The 16,249-nt window shown below is 34.6% G+C and overlaps 2 protein-coding genes and 1 long non-coding RNA gene across 3 annotated transcripts; 1 reads left to right on the top strand and 2 right to left on the bottom strand.

The window, feature by feature from the left end:
• Positions 1-3,443: 3,443 nt before the first annotated feature.
• On the bottom strand, positions 3,444-4,679 carry LOC147933634 (uncharacterized). Its single transcript, XM_087472277.1, has one exon. The coding sequence runs from the start codon at positions 4,677-4,679 to the stop codon at positions 3,444-3,446; it is 1,236 nt and encodes a 411-aa protein (XP_087328403.1).
• Positions 4,680-8,692: 4,013 nt separating this feature from the next.
• LOC104721739 (uncharacterized) lies at positions 8,693-12,390 on the top strand. Its single transcript, XR_002033967.2, has 2 exons — positions 8,693-9,032; positions 11,132-12,390. It is a non-coding gene; the product is annotated as an uncharacterized LOC104721739 (long non-coding RNA).
• Positions 12,391-12,489: 99 nt separating this feature from the next.
• On the bottom strand, positions 12,490-15,084 carry LOC104721738 (transcription factor LRL2). The gene is made up of 6 exons (XM_010439797.3): positions 14,703-15,084; positions 14,447-14,587; positions 14,229-14,294; positions 13,792-13,857; positions 13,465-13,521; positions 12,490-13,069 (listed from the first exon to the last, which is right to left on the bottom strand). Exons 1-6 carry the CDS (start codon positions 14,997-14,999, stop codon positions 12,755-12,757), a joined length of 942 nt encoding a protein of 313 aa, XP_010438099.1. The 5' UTR covers positions 15,000-15,084; the 3' UTR covers positions 12,490-12,754.
• Between the last annotated feature and the right edge of the window lie 1,165 nt (positions 15,085-16,249).

Here is a 16,249-nt window from a genome sequence, read left to right as displayed (position 1 = left end):
TATATTTAAACGGTTATTAATATAAAATTAAATATATATATATATATATATATTGTCTATATATATATATATTGTCAACAATATATATATATATATAATTTTTTCACAAACCACAAAACGTTTTCTTTTACTCTTAAAAAATAAAAGAAAAGGAGATAAAATAAACCCTCTCTGCTCAGTCGGAGATATACTTTGCCGCCGAGTTTCGATGTGCTCCACCGTCGTCCATCCCATCCTCTTTCTCTCACCACCGTTATTTCGCTGTCCTCTTTCTTCTTTATTGATTACATGCTGAACATGTATTCGCCAAACCCTTCATCTCTCCTTCACCACCAAATGAGCCCTAAAACAGATCATTTTAACTTCTAAACATCTTTTAACTGACCGTGGCTCAAGCCCGTTTGCCTGTAGTTTCAGATTCAAAGAAAACACAGGTTTGCACTGAATGATCTACTTTATTAAGAGTCTTCCAATGCCTTTTATAGCAAATACAAGTACTGAAGCAAATAACTGAAACAGAACATGAAACAGGGACACGACTTCAACTAAGCTAGAAAACCGCAAACTGAAACAGACCAATTCAAACTAGTGAGACCAAGTCTCTTATTTCTAGACTCTTGCAAACAAGACTCAATAAAACATCAAATAACTCAACAATCCCTCCCTTGAACTGAACCTTCTCAAACGATCAGTTCACAATGCTCATTCCAAACGCTCCTCGGATCCACTGAAATGTCACCAACTTCAAAGGCTTTGTCATGATATCAGCTAGCTGCTCCTCCGTATTACAATGGACAAGCTTGATGACTCCCTCCTTGGTTAATTCCCTGAGAAGATGATAACGAACTCTGATATGCTTGGCTTTCCCGTGCATAACTGCATTTTTTGACAACTTAATGGTGGAGGTGTTATCACACAACAACACCATTTCACCATCTTGCTCGAAGCCAATCTCCTTAAGAATTCTTTCCATCCAAACAGCTTGACAGGCACAGTTTGCTGCTGCAACATACTCTGCTTCAGTGGAAGACAAAGTCACAATGGGTTGATTTCGTGAAGACCAGGCAACAGCTCCTCCACTCATCATAAATACGTACCTTGAAGTGCTTCTGCTATCCTCTACATCTCCCGCATAGTCACTGTCAGTGTACCCAATGAATCCTGTGAATCCTTCCCTTTTGTACCAAATCCCATACTCCACCGTACCTATCAAATAACGCATGATTCTCTTCACAACAGCTTGATGAAGCTGAGTAGGATTTGCCATGAATCTACTGATGAGACTCACTACGTACATCAGATCAGGCTTTGTTGCAGTCAAGTACATCAAGCTTCCCACCATATGTTTGTACAAAGTCGAATCAACCCCTTTTCCAGCTAAGTCACGACCAATCTTCTGACCAGGAACTATTGGAATGCTAACCGGATTATAGTTCTTCATCCCAAACCTCTCGATCACTTCTGCAGCATATTTCCTTTGACATATGAATATACCATCACTCTTCTGTATCACTTCAATGCCCAGAAAATATCTCATCTTCCCCAAATCAGTCATATCAAACTCTTTCTTCATCGATTGCTGGAACTCATCTAGCAGTTCTTCATCATCACCAGTGAACAACAAATCATCAACATAAATGCTAACAATCAGAATCTTACCTTTCTTGCGTTTGACAAACAGGGTCTGTTCACTGGAACTGCTCTCAAAAACCTTCCTTGATAAAGTAGGCTTCAATACGACTGAACCAAGCTCTTGGTGCTTGTTTCAGTATGTAAAGAGCTTTGTGCAGTTTGTAGACCATATGCTCTTTCCCGGTTACTTCGTATCCTTGAGGCTGCTCCACAAAGACATCTTTTTGCAGTTCACCATGTAAGAAAGCTGATTTTACATCCAACTGATAGATTCCCCAACCTCGTTGTGCCGCCAAGGCAATGATCATTCTCACTGTGTCCATTCTTGCCATTGGTGCAAACACCTCCGTGTAATCAATGCCATACTCTTGAGCATAACCTTTCACCACAAGTTTAGCTTTAAACTTGTCGACTTCCCCTAGCTCATTTAGTTTGGTTTTGTAGATCCACTTCACACCGATAGCTTTGGCTCCGTCTGGAAGCACCACCAAAGACCAAGTGTGATTTCTCTTGATCGAGCCTATTTCAGCATCGATCGCTTCTTTCCATCTCACGTGTTGAACAGATTCCTGAAAGGTTGTAGGATCTGAAATAACCAAGTAAGCCAGAGTTTCAGACTCTACTCTTGCCATGTTTGCCTCTTCTTCTGTATCTGAAAGCTCTTCCCCAAAGGTTTAATCAGCGACCCAAGCTGGTGGTCTTCTTGTTCTACCCGCTGTTGGTGTTGTGGCTTCTGATTGAGAATCATTGGGAACCCCATTCTGATCTCCTTCTCCATCTCCTTCTGCTTCTTTAGATTCTACCTCTTCCTTTTCGTTTCCATTTTCATCACACTCATACTCTTCTTCCCACTCAAGCTCCATATTCTGTTCAGTAGAGTAACTGACATCCCAATCCCATTTCTTTTCTTCCTCACAAATCACATCTCTGCTGATGTGAGCTTTCTTTTCTACTGGATCAAACAACTTCCAAGCTTTTGATTCACTGTTGTAGCCTACCATGACGCATTTCACACTCTTATCATCAAGCTTGGTCCTTTTGACATCTGAGATATGAACATGCCCGATACAGCCAAAGATCCTAAAGTGCTCAACAAACGGCTTGTTTCCACTCCATGCTTCTTCTGGAGTCATGTCTTTCACGATCATTGTGGGAGATCAATTCAGAACATGATTTGTCCATTGAACTGCATCTGGCCAGAAGCTTCTTGGTACCTCCTTTTCGGACATAATAGCTCTCACCATATTCATAATAGTTCGGTTTTTGCGCTCAGTAATGCCATTTTTTTGTGGAGTGTAGGTTGTAGTCAATTGTCGCTTGATTCCATGCTCCTTGGAGTACTCATTGAACTCCACAGAATTGTACTCTCCTCCTCTATCTGTTCTCAAGCACTTAATAAAACTGCCAGATTGCTTTTCCACAAATGCTTTAAACAACTTGAATTGATGGAAAGCCTCGGATTTTTCTCGCACAAAGTATATCCAAGTTTTGCGTGAAAAATCATCAATGAAACTTATTAAGTACTTCTTCAGAGTGTTTGATGGTGGAGTGATCGGACCACACATGTCAGAGTGAATGAATTGTAGCTTCTTGGTTGATCTCCACTTGCTCTATTTTGGAAAGGTGGCTCGATGTTGTTTTCCTTTAACACACGCTTCACAAGTGACCTTTACATGCCCGATGCTTGGTAACCCAGTGACCATTTCCTTATTGTTTAAAGTGAGGATCCCCTTGTAGCTCAGATGTCCGTATCGATGATGCCACAACTCTGCTTTGTTAGAAGCATCAACTTGAAGACACCGTTCTTCTGGTTATTTACTACTTTCATCACCAAGCAACACAAACATCCGATTTGTGCTTATGACAGATTCTGCAATTTTTCCTCTTGTGGGGTGAAATATACTGCAGGTCTTCTTATCTCCTCCTTTGAACAGCACATCTAGCCCCTTTTCTTGTAGTTGACCAACACTTAGCAGGTTGTTTTTCAGCTCAGGTACATAGTAAACATCATTCAACACATAGCTTATTCCCTTAAGAGTGATGTTTACTGCACCTTTTCCACTAACCTGCAGTTTGTGGTTGTCTCCAAGCTTGACATTGTGAGAAAAAGCAGTATCCAAGCTGGAGAACATAGCTCGATCTCCACACATGTGGTTTGAACAACCTGAGTCGACAAACCAGACATCGCCTCGTTGCTTTTCTTGACGCTCCACATATGCCATTAACATGACTACCTCATCTTCTTCCAGTTCTGCATAATGAGCTGCATTACCTCCATTTGGACACTCATACTGAAAATGTCCCAATTTGTGGCATTGATAGCATTCGACCACTGCTTTGTTGAACGGACGTCCTCTGCCCCTACCATGTCCTCTGTATGAGCCACCACCTCTTCCTCGTACGTTGACATTGAGTGCTTGATCTTCCTCTTCATAACTGGTCTTCTTAAACTTTTTCTCATGCACAGACAAAGAACTCTGCAGTTCATCAATTGTCAGCTTCCTTGTGTCTTTGTATTCTTCTATTGACACCACCACATAAGTGAATTTGTCGGTCAGAGTGCGAAGAATCTTCTCAACGATCTTTGAGTCTGACATCTCTTCACCATTGCTCCTCATCTTGTTTGAGACCGCCATGACCCTTCCAAAGTAGTCGTCAATGCTCTCATTCGATTTCATAGCAAGTACTTCAAACTCTCTCCTTAACGTTTCGAGCAGAGATCTTTTCACCCTTTCATTGCCTCCAAACTTCCTCATTATCGATTCCCAAACGATCTTAGATGTTTTTCGATCCAAGATCTGCTCAAATACCACCCGATCTAAGGCCTGAAACAAATAATGTTTCACCTGATGATCTTTCATCTTGAGATCGTCGAGTTGTTTCTGCTGCGCTGCAGTCACCTCGGCTCCCTCCTCTGCTTCACTGTAACCCTCTTCTACGAGACTCCATAACCCCTTTGCTCGTAGGAGATTCTCCATCAATTCACTCCAGTGGTCGTAATGACCATCAAAGTGAGGAATTTTGGTAAGTGTTTTATCCTCACTCATCTCTCTCTCTCTCTCTTTTGATCACTTGATTTGTGTTTTGCTCTGATACCAAATGTAGTTTCAGATTCAAAGAAAACACAGGTTTGCACTGAATGATCTACTTTATTAAGAGTCTTCCAATGCCTTTTATAGCAAATACAAGTACTAAAGCAAATAACTGAAACAGAACGTGAAACAGGGACACGACTTCAACTAAGCTAGAAAACCGCAAACTGAAACAGACCAATTCAAACTAGTGAAACCAAGTCTCTTATTTCTAGACTCGTGCAAACAAGACTCAATAAGACTTCAAATAACTCAACATTGCCATGCTAGCATGAGCATATCAGAGTCCTTTGGGTTACTATTCATCTTTACAAAAACAAATCAGCATTATTTTATGAAGAATGTGCATGTAGAGAAGATACATAAGAGACTTACGGGTGTAGAAAATGCTCAAAGAGCCAAGAACGGAGAATTAAAACAGAGGAGGATGTGGTTGTTCGAACCGAAGGTATGGATCTGGTTGTTGGCCGTGAATACGGTGGTGGTGACTGGTAAAGTGGTAATCAAAGATAAAACTGGTTTTATGGTGCTATGATTTTTTGTGTTTTAGATTTTGGTTTTTAGAAAAAGTTGAAGAGAGAATAAACTAAAATTGGATTTATATAGAAGATGGATTCGTTGTAAACCACACCATGAACGTGGAGCTGTTAGTGGGAGTAAAATTAGGGACAGTTTTTTAAGCTGTTGTGTTTGTCGTAATGGAGAAAACGCTAAAGAACGTGAAAAGGGGGTTTTCAGGCTTCTAGGTTCACAAAAAGTTGGGCTTATAGGCTTATACTTGGGCTTATAATACACATACAGCAAATCGAAACCTCATTAATAAATAGTCCAGAGGTTTATTACAGTTTCGTACATGAAGTTGGTTAAGTTGTTTTTTAGAAAAAGATTCCTATTTTTTTTCTACACGGTGTACATTTGTTTTGTTTTTACCAAAATAAAAAAATAACATAAAATCTGATGTGGCTTTATTTGATTGGACAGGTGATTTGTGCTTTATAGGATAAAGGATTATGTGTACCACAACTTATACTCCTAAAGACAAAACTTATCACGTGCTATTGACTCACTGCATGATGTGCACAGAAGCATCCGAAAGCCAGTGTTGTTCACGAGATTAAATTCTTTTCATTAGATTTCATGAATGATATTCACAAGTTCTTTCGATAAGGATTTAACGAATAATTTATTTATTTATTTTTGATGAAATAATCAAAAAAAAAAAAGTTGTTTATTTTATATGTTTATGAATTGATCAATCAAATTAGTTAAGTAGGAAGTTTGGTCAATTATAATTACAACTCAACAAATGTACTACTATGTACTAGTATCGATAATTCAGTATGTACTGGTAGTGGAGTAAATGTTTCCAAACCGACAAAATGATCAATGAATCTTGTTTTATCAAAATCTATACTTTAAGCAGAGATTAGTACAAGAGTTTTGTCACTTGATTCGATGGTGTCAATTTTAGGTTTCCAATATTTTAAAGTTCTACTGCTTTTTACTCCTCAAGAGATAATGTTGGTGGAATAATCTAGCTAACTACGTTCTGAGATTTGTATTGTAAAAATATATTGAACCACATAATCATGTCACTATTCCACGATTCTATGATTTACAAATGAAATCAAAACTAAAATTTTTTATTTGTTTTATCAACTATCTATATATACATTTTTTAAGTACATTTTGAGTTCTACACTTTTATTTAAACTTATTTACAAAGTTAATCTCTAAAAAATTTTCAAAAATAGTATTACTTCAGATTTTGTTTCCTAAATATTTTACATTACATTCCAACTAAAAAAATACAACAAAATCAATATGGAAAAAAACTATGATATATTTAACCATATAATCTATTGTGTTTTGAAGATATTCTATCTCTTAATCCTTTGCAAACAAAGAAAACAACAATTTGATTCCCATTTTATTTTCTAAAACCTGTGTTTTGATTCTTAATGTAAGAAAAACTTTGATTTAAATTTATTTAAATAATTAGAATTAATATTACGAATGTGTAAAATTAAAAAAGTTTAAAATACTATATTATATGGTTATATAGTAAATGAGTTATAAAAAGGACATGTTGGAATTAATAAAATATCATTAAATTTTTGCTAACATGAGTTAAATCCTTATTTTATTATTTGTAAATACTATTAATATTAAAATACTTGACATATAAAACTAAGTTGATTTAACTAAGATTGTGTAAAATAATTAAATCATTAGAAAAATGTGACTTAATCATAGTTTATAAATGACTTATTATGTATTTAGATCCCTTGTTTTATTATAATATTTAAAAATAAAAATAGAATCTCAAACGCTAAACAAAACAAACTAAATATAATAACAAATGATCATGAAGTATATTACGGGTTAAAAATTAATATAAACATTTAGCCACACAAACGCATGAGAAATTTAGTTATTTCTCTATTTACAAAACATCCAATATTTAAATAACAAATACAATATAAAATATAAATAATAATGAAAATTATATTTACGCGGTATACTGCAGATTAAAATATAGTTATAGTTATAAAATTACAGGGAAGATGCCCAAATGGGAATCTAAAATCTAATTAAAAAGGAGGAAGATAAGATTGAAAACCCATAATAATTAGTGGAAGTGTACAATGTACCGGCGCGGTGCCAATAATGATTTCATTATTAAAATGTCCTTCTGAGTTAGTGGAAGTGTTTTTCACTAGCAGTTCATCTGACGTAATTAGATAATTAAGATAAGAATAAATGTACTAATAGACAATAAAAAGAGAAAGTCTCATCATGATTAGTATTCAAAAAGGAAATTCGAAACATGACCCAATTAAGAAAGAACAACAGCACTTTTAAAATATCTACTCTAAAATGGTACACAAAACGGTTACATACTTATATTTTTTTCACTCCTAAAAACAAAAACTATTAATTAAACTAAATTGTGCCATTTTACCGACTTTAAATAGTCTTTTTGTTATAAGTCTAATGCATGCAATTTTCAATGATGTTGAATAATCTGTTGAATTAACAATTTTACAAAGGGTATAACTCAAAGTTGTACATCAACTATAACACATTCTAATTCAACTTCAACTTCAAAAAAAAATGTATTCATGATTGGTAACATTTTTGAGTTATCTATGAATAAAGTCTTAACTCAATAGTTATCTACTAGCAAGTGATTGATCTTTCTTACTTCATCAAAACGTTAAACCGCATTTTTGTAACTTATAAAATGAATTAATGTTTAAAAAAACTCAAATTAATAGGAAAGAAAAGTAGGTCTGAATTCATTGGACATAATTTTTATCGTCGGCTGTGTTTACTCCCTTTGAAAACCGACTTTAAATTAATCCACCCATAATTGTTACAGATTTGACCCACCAGGTGTGCTCTCCCATCCACTCACTATGGAACACGTGTTGGTAATCTCAAAACCCTTTTTGACAAAACATCATGTCTCTTTATTTTGGAAAGGAAAAAAAGAGAAATTAAAAGAAGAAAAAACCACAATCTCCGTCGTCAATCTTTGAACCCTTTCTCGCTCCTATCTCTGTCTCTCTTTATATTCTGACTGTTTCTCCATTACAGTCTCTATGCGAAGAAGACGAAAGCAATAATAATACTCATCAAACAACAACCAAATCTCAGAGAATTGAAAGATTAGTGAATCTGAGGGTTCTATTTATTAGGGTTTGGAAGAGATCTGTGAGTTAGGGTATGAATGAAGAAAACTTGAGTTCTTAGTAAAACATCTAGGTTTTTTTTTCCAATTAGTTTATTGAAGACAGAGAGAAAGTGATTGAAGAAATGCAACAGAGAAAACTGACAGAAGAGAGTGAGCACATGCAGGCACTGTTATGTGCTATAACTTTGCGTGTGCGTGCTCACCTCTCTTTTGTCAGTTGCCTATCCCTCTTGCTTCCTCTCTCTTCTCTCACTCTCTCTCTTTACTTACTCTTATCTTCTTCATCATTTGCCTTCTTATCATCTTTTTTGTTGTGCACTTTGCTGGTTATTATAAATGTAAATAAGATAAATGCGTTTAGATAAATTAGTTATGTGTTTTTTTTTCTTTCTATTCTATATGTGTTGAAGTGGGTGCTTGCTTACGCATAAGAATGTTTGTTTTTAAGCTCTTTTGTAAAAGTTTGGTGGAGAAAAGCTCAGTGTTTTATAGTTGGGGTTTGTAAATAATACAGTAAATGTATATATTGTTAAGTGTGCTCTCTATGGTTGATTTTTTCGAGTGGATCTAGGGAAAGCGCGAGTTTTGATGATCATGAACCCCAACCGGTACACATTCTTCTCATAGATTTAATTAACTATTGATTGTCTCTTTGTCTTTTTTTTAGGATGTGATTTGATTTTTTATTTTTCCTAATAAATTTTGTTCATGTTGAAATCCTCTGATGGAGTATATGTGAGTGATCCATCAATTATGTACTTTTCCTCTTCTATCTTTCAGAAACTAAAAGTGGCTCTCAGGTTTCACCAGAAGCCATGGAATTTTTGTATGATGGTTTTTTTGTTTGGGATCTATTTACACCCTAGTTGTGTACCGGTTTCAATGGAAAACATGATTTTTTTTATTTCTTTTTGGTAATGAAGCACTGAATCCAGCTGTTTGGTCTTAAAAGGTCATTGATGTATAATTTCCTTTTTTGTGTTAGGTTTGTACGGATTAATGCTGGATGGCATTGAATTCTATCTTGGAATTAATGTGATCCGGTTAGTTGGTAGTTATTCACTAACTTAGTTTCTTTGCAAGTTGAACCCTATACCTAATGCTCAGGCTTCTTCCTTTTGCTTCTGAATTTGTTAGAAAATAGAATTTGTTGCTTTGTATTGGTATTTTTTGCTGACAAAAGTTGTTTTCTATGGAATGGTGGATCTAAATATGATGCCAAAATGAGGTAAAAAATGTTATCTTCTACTGCAGTTGTTCTACTACTAAAGGAGGTTATAAAACTCTTATTTTCTACTGAAATTGATCTAGTTTAGTTTCAGAACTGACCATATTTTCGTCTGACGTTATTCTGTTAGTTAGTTTTTTTTTTTATAATCAAAATCAATTACTTTGTAATGTAGAAGCCTAGCTAGTTTTGAAGTGAATTTGCTTAGTATGTTTTGATTACTTAATGCATTATAATGAGTTCAAGCAAAGAAATGAGCTGGTCTTCCTTTTTTAGTTTCTTTTAGAATGTTGGCTTTATATTGTTCCTTGAATAAGTAACAAAAGTACGGAGCTTTTGCTAATTTTCTGTCAAGTGTCGACCATTCAGGTAAGTAACGTCTTTGTGTTGTGTTTGAAGAAATCAAATTGTGAACAGGTCTCTAGGTACTGATGTCGAATGTGTTTCACCTTGAAATCCACAAATGAAGTCATGAATTAGATAACAGTGGAGATGAAGAACTACTAAAGTGTATATTTTTCTACTGGTTGATCTTAAATTGCATAATTGATGATATTCATATGCTTGTATCTTTGTTGGTTTGTTGTCTAGCTTTGTCGTCTAAGCGTATAATTCTTACTGTCTTGGAATCAGTTTTTGTCAATAGCAAGTCCCTTGTAATCGGTGGTTAATATGGCAATGATTATGGTCAAACATTCACAAGTTCACGAAGTCTTTGTGTTGTGTCTACTGAAATTAAATTGTAAATTTGCATTATTACCACCAGTATTAGTGTCTAATATTCTTTAACATTGAAATCATTGTATGAACTCACATAACAGATAACAAGTAGAGACGCATAGAGTTTTTGTTTACATCACAGTTTTAGTGTAACCCCCAACCCAGGTCCTTTTCCTTATGCTGGTTTAGGTTATTGTGATGAGTGTGTTGTTTCTGCAGTTTCTTCATGTGCCTAAAGTAATTTAATCAATGAGTTTGAATGAGCATTAAACTTCATATCTTTGTTTGAGGGAGATATAGAGATGATTTTGTTCATAAACCATCTATATTCTAAATAATATCTTATTTTGAGTTGGATTTTCATGTTCTCGTAACTTGGCGTTGAATGTAGAGGCAAATTTAATCATAACTATCTGTTAGCCTACTATGTTTTCTTCCTTTCTTGACATGTCCAAGCTATACTTGATGTTGAAGGGGCGGGTTGATTAGTTCTGGTTGGAGGGATTATAGATAGGTGAACTGAAAAACGTTAATAATATGATTAAGGGAATTTGTAAGCCTGTTAGGTTTATCAAGAAACTATACCATATTAGCCAAAGTTTCGTTGATTACCCTGTCTAATATTTCTTGTGCGGTACCATGTTAGTTGAACATTGATCATGTTTTGTGGATTTGCACATTGTCATCACCAAAAGACCTATGCAAGAGAATTAAGAAATAATAACAATCTGATTTTATGTTTTCTTACTTTTGCAATAGGTTGGTACTAATGTCAAGTGGGAAGACATTTCAAGGATACCTTTATCAAATTTCAACTTTGGAAGTGTAGAATCAGGCAAGTCAATTATGTAAGCATGTAGAATTACTAGCCAACTTAATTGAGATTTCTAGCTTGATGCTTGTGAAGAACATCTAGATCATTAGCTCTGTTTGCTTCCATTTTGGATTTTATATATACTATGTATATTCTATGTGTCATGTGAGATTGACATGTGTTTTTCATTGTTCAATCGATTAATTACTGAATTTTCACAATTTATATATGGGGTTAGTAATATCTATATATAGAGAGACTTACGCGTTTCTCAAGCATGGTGGATTTAGTGGCTAGACCTGAAACTAAATATTGGAAAACTTACTTAGTGGCTAATCTATTCTTTGATCACAAATGCATCAGTATAACCTCCTCTTGTCTCTTTGCATATGATATATATAGAGAAAATTTCTAATGTATTATTTATTTCGTTTCTACATTTTGTACCCAAGAATTTGATTCATGTTGATGGTCGCAGACTCGCAGTAAGAAGGTTTGTGTTGTGCTCTCTAATTTGACGTGTCTGAGGTGTCTCCCATTTTGCTTCACAAGCATTTTAACAAATGGGAAATAATCTACGTTATATGCTAAGACCTGGAATCTGATTTTGTGTTCTCTTTCTTTGCTAACTCACTAACCTAAACTCAATCAAAACATCTTGTATGGTGAGTTGCATCGCTAGAATAGTCGGTAGTTTCTTAGGCATAGATTAGCTAGCAACTACGGTTTCATGTATTGCTATTTGTTTTATTTGGATTTGCCATCTGACTGGACTCATACACGATTGAGGAAGAGTGGAGTCTTCTTCTTATCATATTATTATTCATTGATATTAATTAAGGTCCATATGAGCTAAACCATTTCATGCATTTGCTCTAATTTGTTCCTTTGAAACAACATATTCAAAGGGGTTCGTGTGAACTAGTTTTTGCATATATATCAATCATGTTGGTTATCAACTTGAGGGTCAGGAAATGAGAATCTCTTGTGAATCGATGGACAGAGGTTTGTTTTGAATCATTGCTCTATATCTAGCCGTTGTTAATAGTTTGTGTTATGTTTAAGAACCAACTGGTTTAGTTTTGAAGCTCTCTGGTTATACAATCATACTGTAATATACAAATATTGTAAAGAAAATCAAGAATCTTAAAAATGAACGAGTGTGGTGTGGAGTTAGTAGCCGCCCACTCGCTCGTTGGGTCAATCTGTGTCCCTCACTTTTTCAATATTTGCCTAATACTTCCAAACCTCGCCGTGATTTTTTTTCCATTGGCTCTATATACTCTTTTTTAAAGGATGCAACTTTATAAACCGATAAAAATATTGCGGATATTAGATTAATACCAAAAAAAGGAAGAAAAAAAACACCAAGCGAAAACATGAGTGTTTGGGTGGTTTGAGTAGGCAAAAAAGACAGAAAGAAAAATATGGTGTCGTATAAAACGCAACCTTATTTCTTTTCTAGACTTTTGGACCAATACCGCCTTTATCCCTCTTGTCTTTGTCTTCTGTTTTTTTTTTTTTCTTTCCACCCAAAAACAGGAAAATAATTTAAAAAACCGCCGTTATCACGGCTTGGAAACGGTAGGAGCGTCTTTAACGGTGACCAACGACGAACCACTACCGTTAGCAATTGTTGTAGTGGATAGGTTAGGAGACAAAGGAACGCCGGTATCTTTAACGAAAGGGTTACGAGATGGACACGTGGCGGTGGAGATTGTGGTGGCTAAAGAGATGGGCATTAGGCAAAGACCTTTCCCTTGTAGATATTGCATGGCCGATCCCATGTCCTCTTCCATTAGCTTTGCCACTTGGTGCTCCGTCATCTTCGCCGTCTGATTCTCGCCGGAGGATGAGGTGTTTTCGTGGGATCCACCAGCATCCTGAAAAATTTTAATCTCGAAAATTAAAAATTAAAAGAAAACAAAGAAAAGCAAAACCCTAATGCTATGATGTCGAAATTTGAAGGTTTTGGTATTTTGTTGTTGGAGAAAAAGTCAGCACGCGTGCGATGCCCTTCTTTTTTCCTTTTAATTTGCAGTTTTGTTTTTTTTTTACTCTTTTTGGAATACTTTTTAATTGTGTTAGAAAGTCGAAACCAAAAAAAACAAAAACTACTTTTGATTTGTCTTCTTCCCTAACTAAAACCTTTTTCCATAAATTAAGCAGTGAATTCATTCTATGTTGGTATAGATGACGTTATCCCCTTTTTTATAATGATGACTTTTGAATATGTTATAATTAAAATGTGAACTTTGAAAAATATTAATAAAATTACCTCAGAAATTTGAGAAGAAACAGAAGCAGCACCTCCCAGTCTACTCATGCTCAGTACCTGAATACATAATTTTCAAATTTAAAGAGAGTAAATAAGTTTGCCGGTATGTTTAACTGAACTGTTAATATACTGAGGTGATTATAAATTTTCACAATCCCCAAAGATAAAAAATATTTAATTACAAGATAAAAGGATGAGGGAGCATAAGGAATTTTAGTTGCAGAAGCCCATATTTGATTTTCATATTCTAATGTCAAACTCAAAGGTAAAGAAGCTTCCATTATTATAAGAAAATACTAAAAATTTTAAAATGTTAAAAAGATTCACCTTGACTTGGAGCTGTAAGAACTTGACATAATCGATAATCTCATCGAGCATTGATGCTTTGTCTGTCTGTTAATTATTACAATTAAAAAAAAACACCATGTTAGTAATCCTACATCTGGTTATTACTATTATTATAATATTATAATTAATTAGCTAATCAGTGTTTTAATCATTTGATAGTATAAAAGTCCAAAGCTCTAGATAACCTACTAAACTAGTACTACTTAATTTTGTGGTCCAAATTATGAACTCCAAGACTAAAACACATCAGTGCAATTCCATATGTTTAAACACATTATTCAATTTGGTATCATTATCATACTAAAGAAACGCAAATACAAACTGGATTCGAGTCATCTACTCCTTTAATCAATCTTACCAACTATACAGATGGATGATCGAAATTTAGATTAATGACGATAATTTAAATTATTTACCTTGTTGCCATTAGGCACAAGTTCTTGAAGAGATTTCATTCTCTCCGCTATTCTCTCTCTTCGTAACTGTCCCATAAATTTCAAATTATTTCAATATTAATCACCTTTTAAAAAAATAAGTACATTTGAGTAAAAAATAAATACAAACTGTATACGTTTTTCTCGGTAACTGAAAGCGAATAATGAGGAAAAGTAAAAAAAAAAAAAAAAAATCGAACCCGTTCGGCGATACTGTGTGGATCAGTGGCTTGACCTCTCCTAGCTCGAACTTTAGGCTTAGTCTGAGTCGGCGCCGTAGTACCACCGGTGGTGGTTGACGCCGTGGCCTGCGACTGCGATTGTGTTTGACCTCCCGATCCCTAAGAGAAAAGTATTGCAAATAACATTTTTAATTAATACGTACTTAGATGTAATTAATATTTTCTCTCCTATAGCATTTGGAAATGAGAAAGAAATGAAACAACGGAACCATACCTGAGGGAGGTGGAAAGGGAGAGATCTGGTGGAGAAGCCATTGAAGAGAGCGTCGTTAGGATGGTTATGAGACAAAGGAATCATAGTGATCTGGTTTCTTGAATCGATGTCGTGGTGGTGAAATCCAAGGACGGCGGTACAATCGGGTGTAGGCGGAGGAGCTTCATCGAGGACGGAAGAGGGCCAAGGAGTTGAGGAGAAGATGTGGTGGAGGAAGTCATCGTGGTCGAATGTTGCGGGAGATTGAAGATGAGGAGAAGAAGAAGATGAAGGAGTTAGAAGAGAGGAGGAGTTCATGGCTTTTTTCTTTTGGAGTAGTGAGAGAATGAAATGGATGTTTGTTGCAATGTTTAGAGGTTTAAAGGCTTTATGGTGTTTTTAAAAAGAGGGATGGTTATGGTTTGATATGTTTAAATACGTTTAGCAAATTATTATTTATATGGTAACCATTATTGTCCTTGCAAATTCTTTGGTGTTCTTTTTCATTTCTTCTTTTCTATTACCAAAAAAATACCCATCATTGAGAAATCACGATTTCTTTCATTTTATTATTATTTTTTATCATACAATTTTCAGAATTTTGTAGTAACTATTACAAGTCTAGAAAAGTGTTATATGAATAATATCGTAGTCGAATGGAAAGCTGAAACGAATCAAAATAATTAGTTTATCATTTGGTTGAACTAACTTCACTCACATTATTTATGTCTTTTTCATTATTATCATTTTTTTTCTTTCTAAAGAATGTGTTTCTTAAACCATTTTGAAAATTTAGGTTTTTATATAAAGCAGCTTCATAAGAATTTTGCCGTGTACATTATAATTGGTTAACATCTTGGTTTTCATAAATGCTGAAAATTTCCTTTTTTTTTTTTGGATTTATTTTGGAATCAAATTTTGCCAACTACAAATCTCTCTAAATTTTTGTCTTTTTCATTTATCAATCGGAGTCAAGAAAAGGTTTCAGTAACTACCTCTATATATAAATTCGTAATTAGTCCAAAAGTACAATAGTCTACATTGAGGCAACACTTTATTTTTTTTTCAGTGACAACTAAAATAAAATATTTAGACAGGCATTATAAATGCATAAACAATATAATCCTATTCATATGGGTAGATTCATCAATGATGCTCTGTGCTTCATGATACTGTTCTCTTGATATATTACTGTTTACAATTTGTCCCCAAGACTAGAAACATGCTATCCCGCGGCTTAGACGATATTCGTGTTTAAGAATAAGTATCCACAAAAGATCACTCCTTTACAGATATATACTTTTTGTTTTTGTTTTCAAAGCAATATATGCTACCATGAAATTGTTGTTTTCACCAATCTGCTTAACTTTTGGGAAACTGATGATCCTCTTAAACGAGAATATGACAGAACATAATCATCATCATCATGTCATAATCAACTAAGTTTTTTTTACTTTTTTTTAAAATGACAACTTATAAGTACAAATATAACAATTTTAAAAATATTTGTTAGTTAACCTTCTTGTTATCTTTCGTTACATATTAATCACTGCTATAGTGCTATGTAA

The sequence above is a fragment of the Camelina sativa genome, chromosome 11 (genome assembly GCF_030686135.1).
Source record: "Camelina sativa cultivar CO46 ecotype springtype chromosome 11, ASM3068613v1".
NCBI lineage: Eukaryota > Viridiplantae > Streptophyta > Magnoliopsida > Brassicales > Brassicaceae > Camelina > Camelina sativa.
The sequence above is the reverse complement of the archived record's forward strand: the minus strand, read 5'-3'. Positions and strand labels throughout refer to the sequence as shown.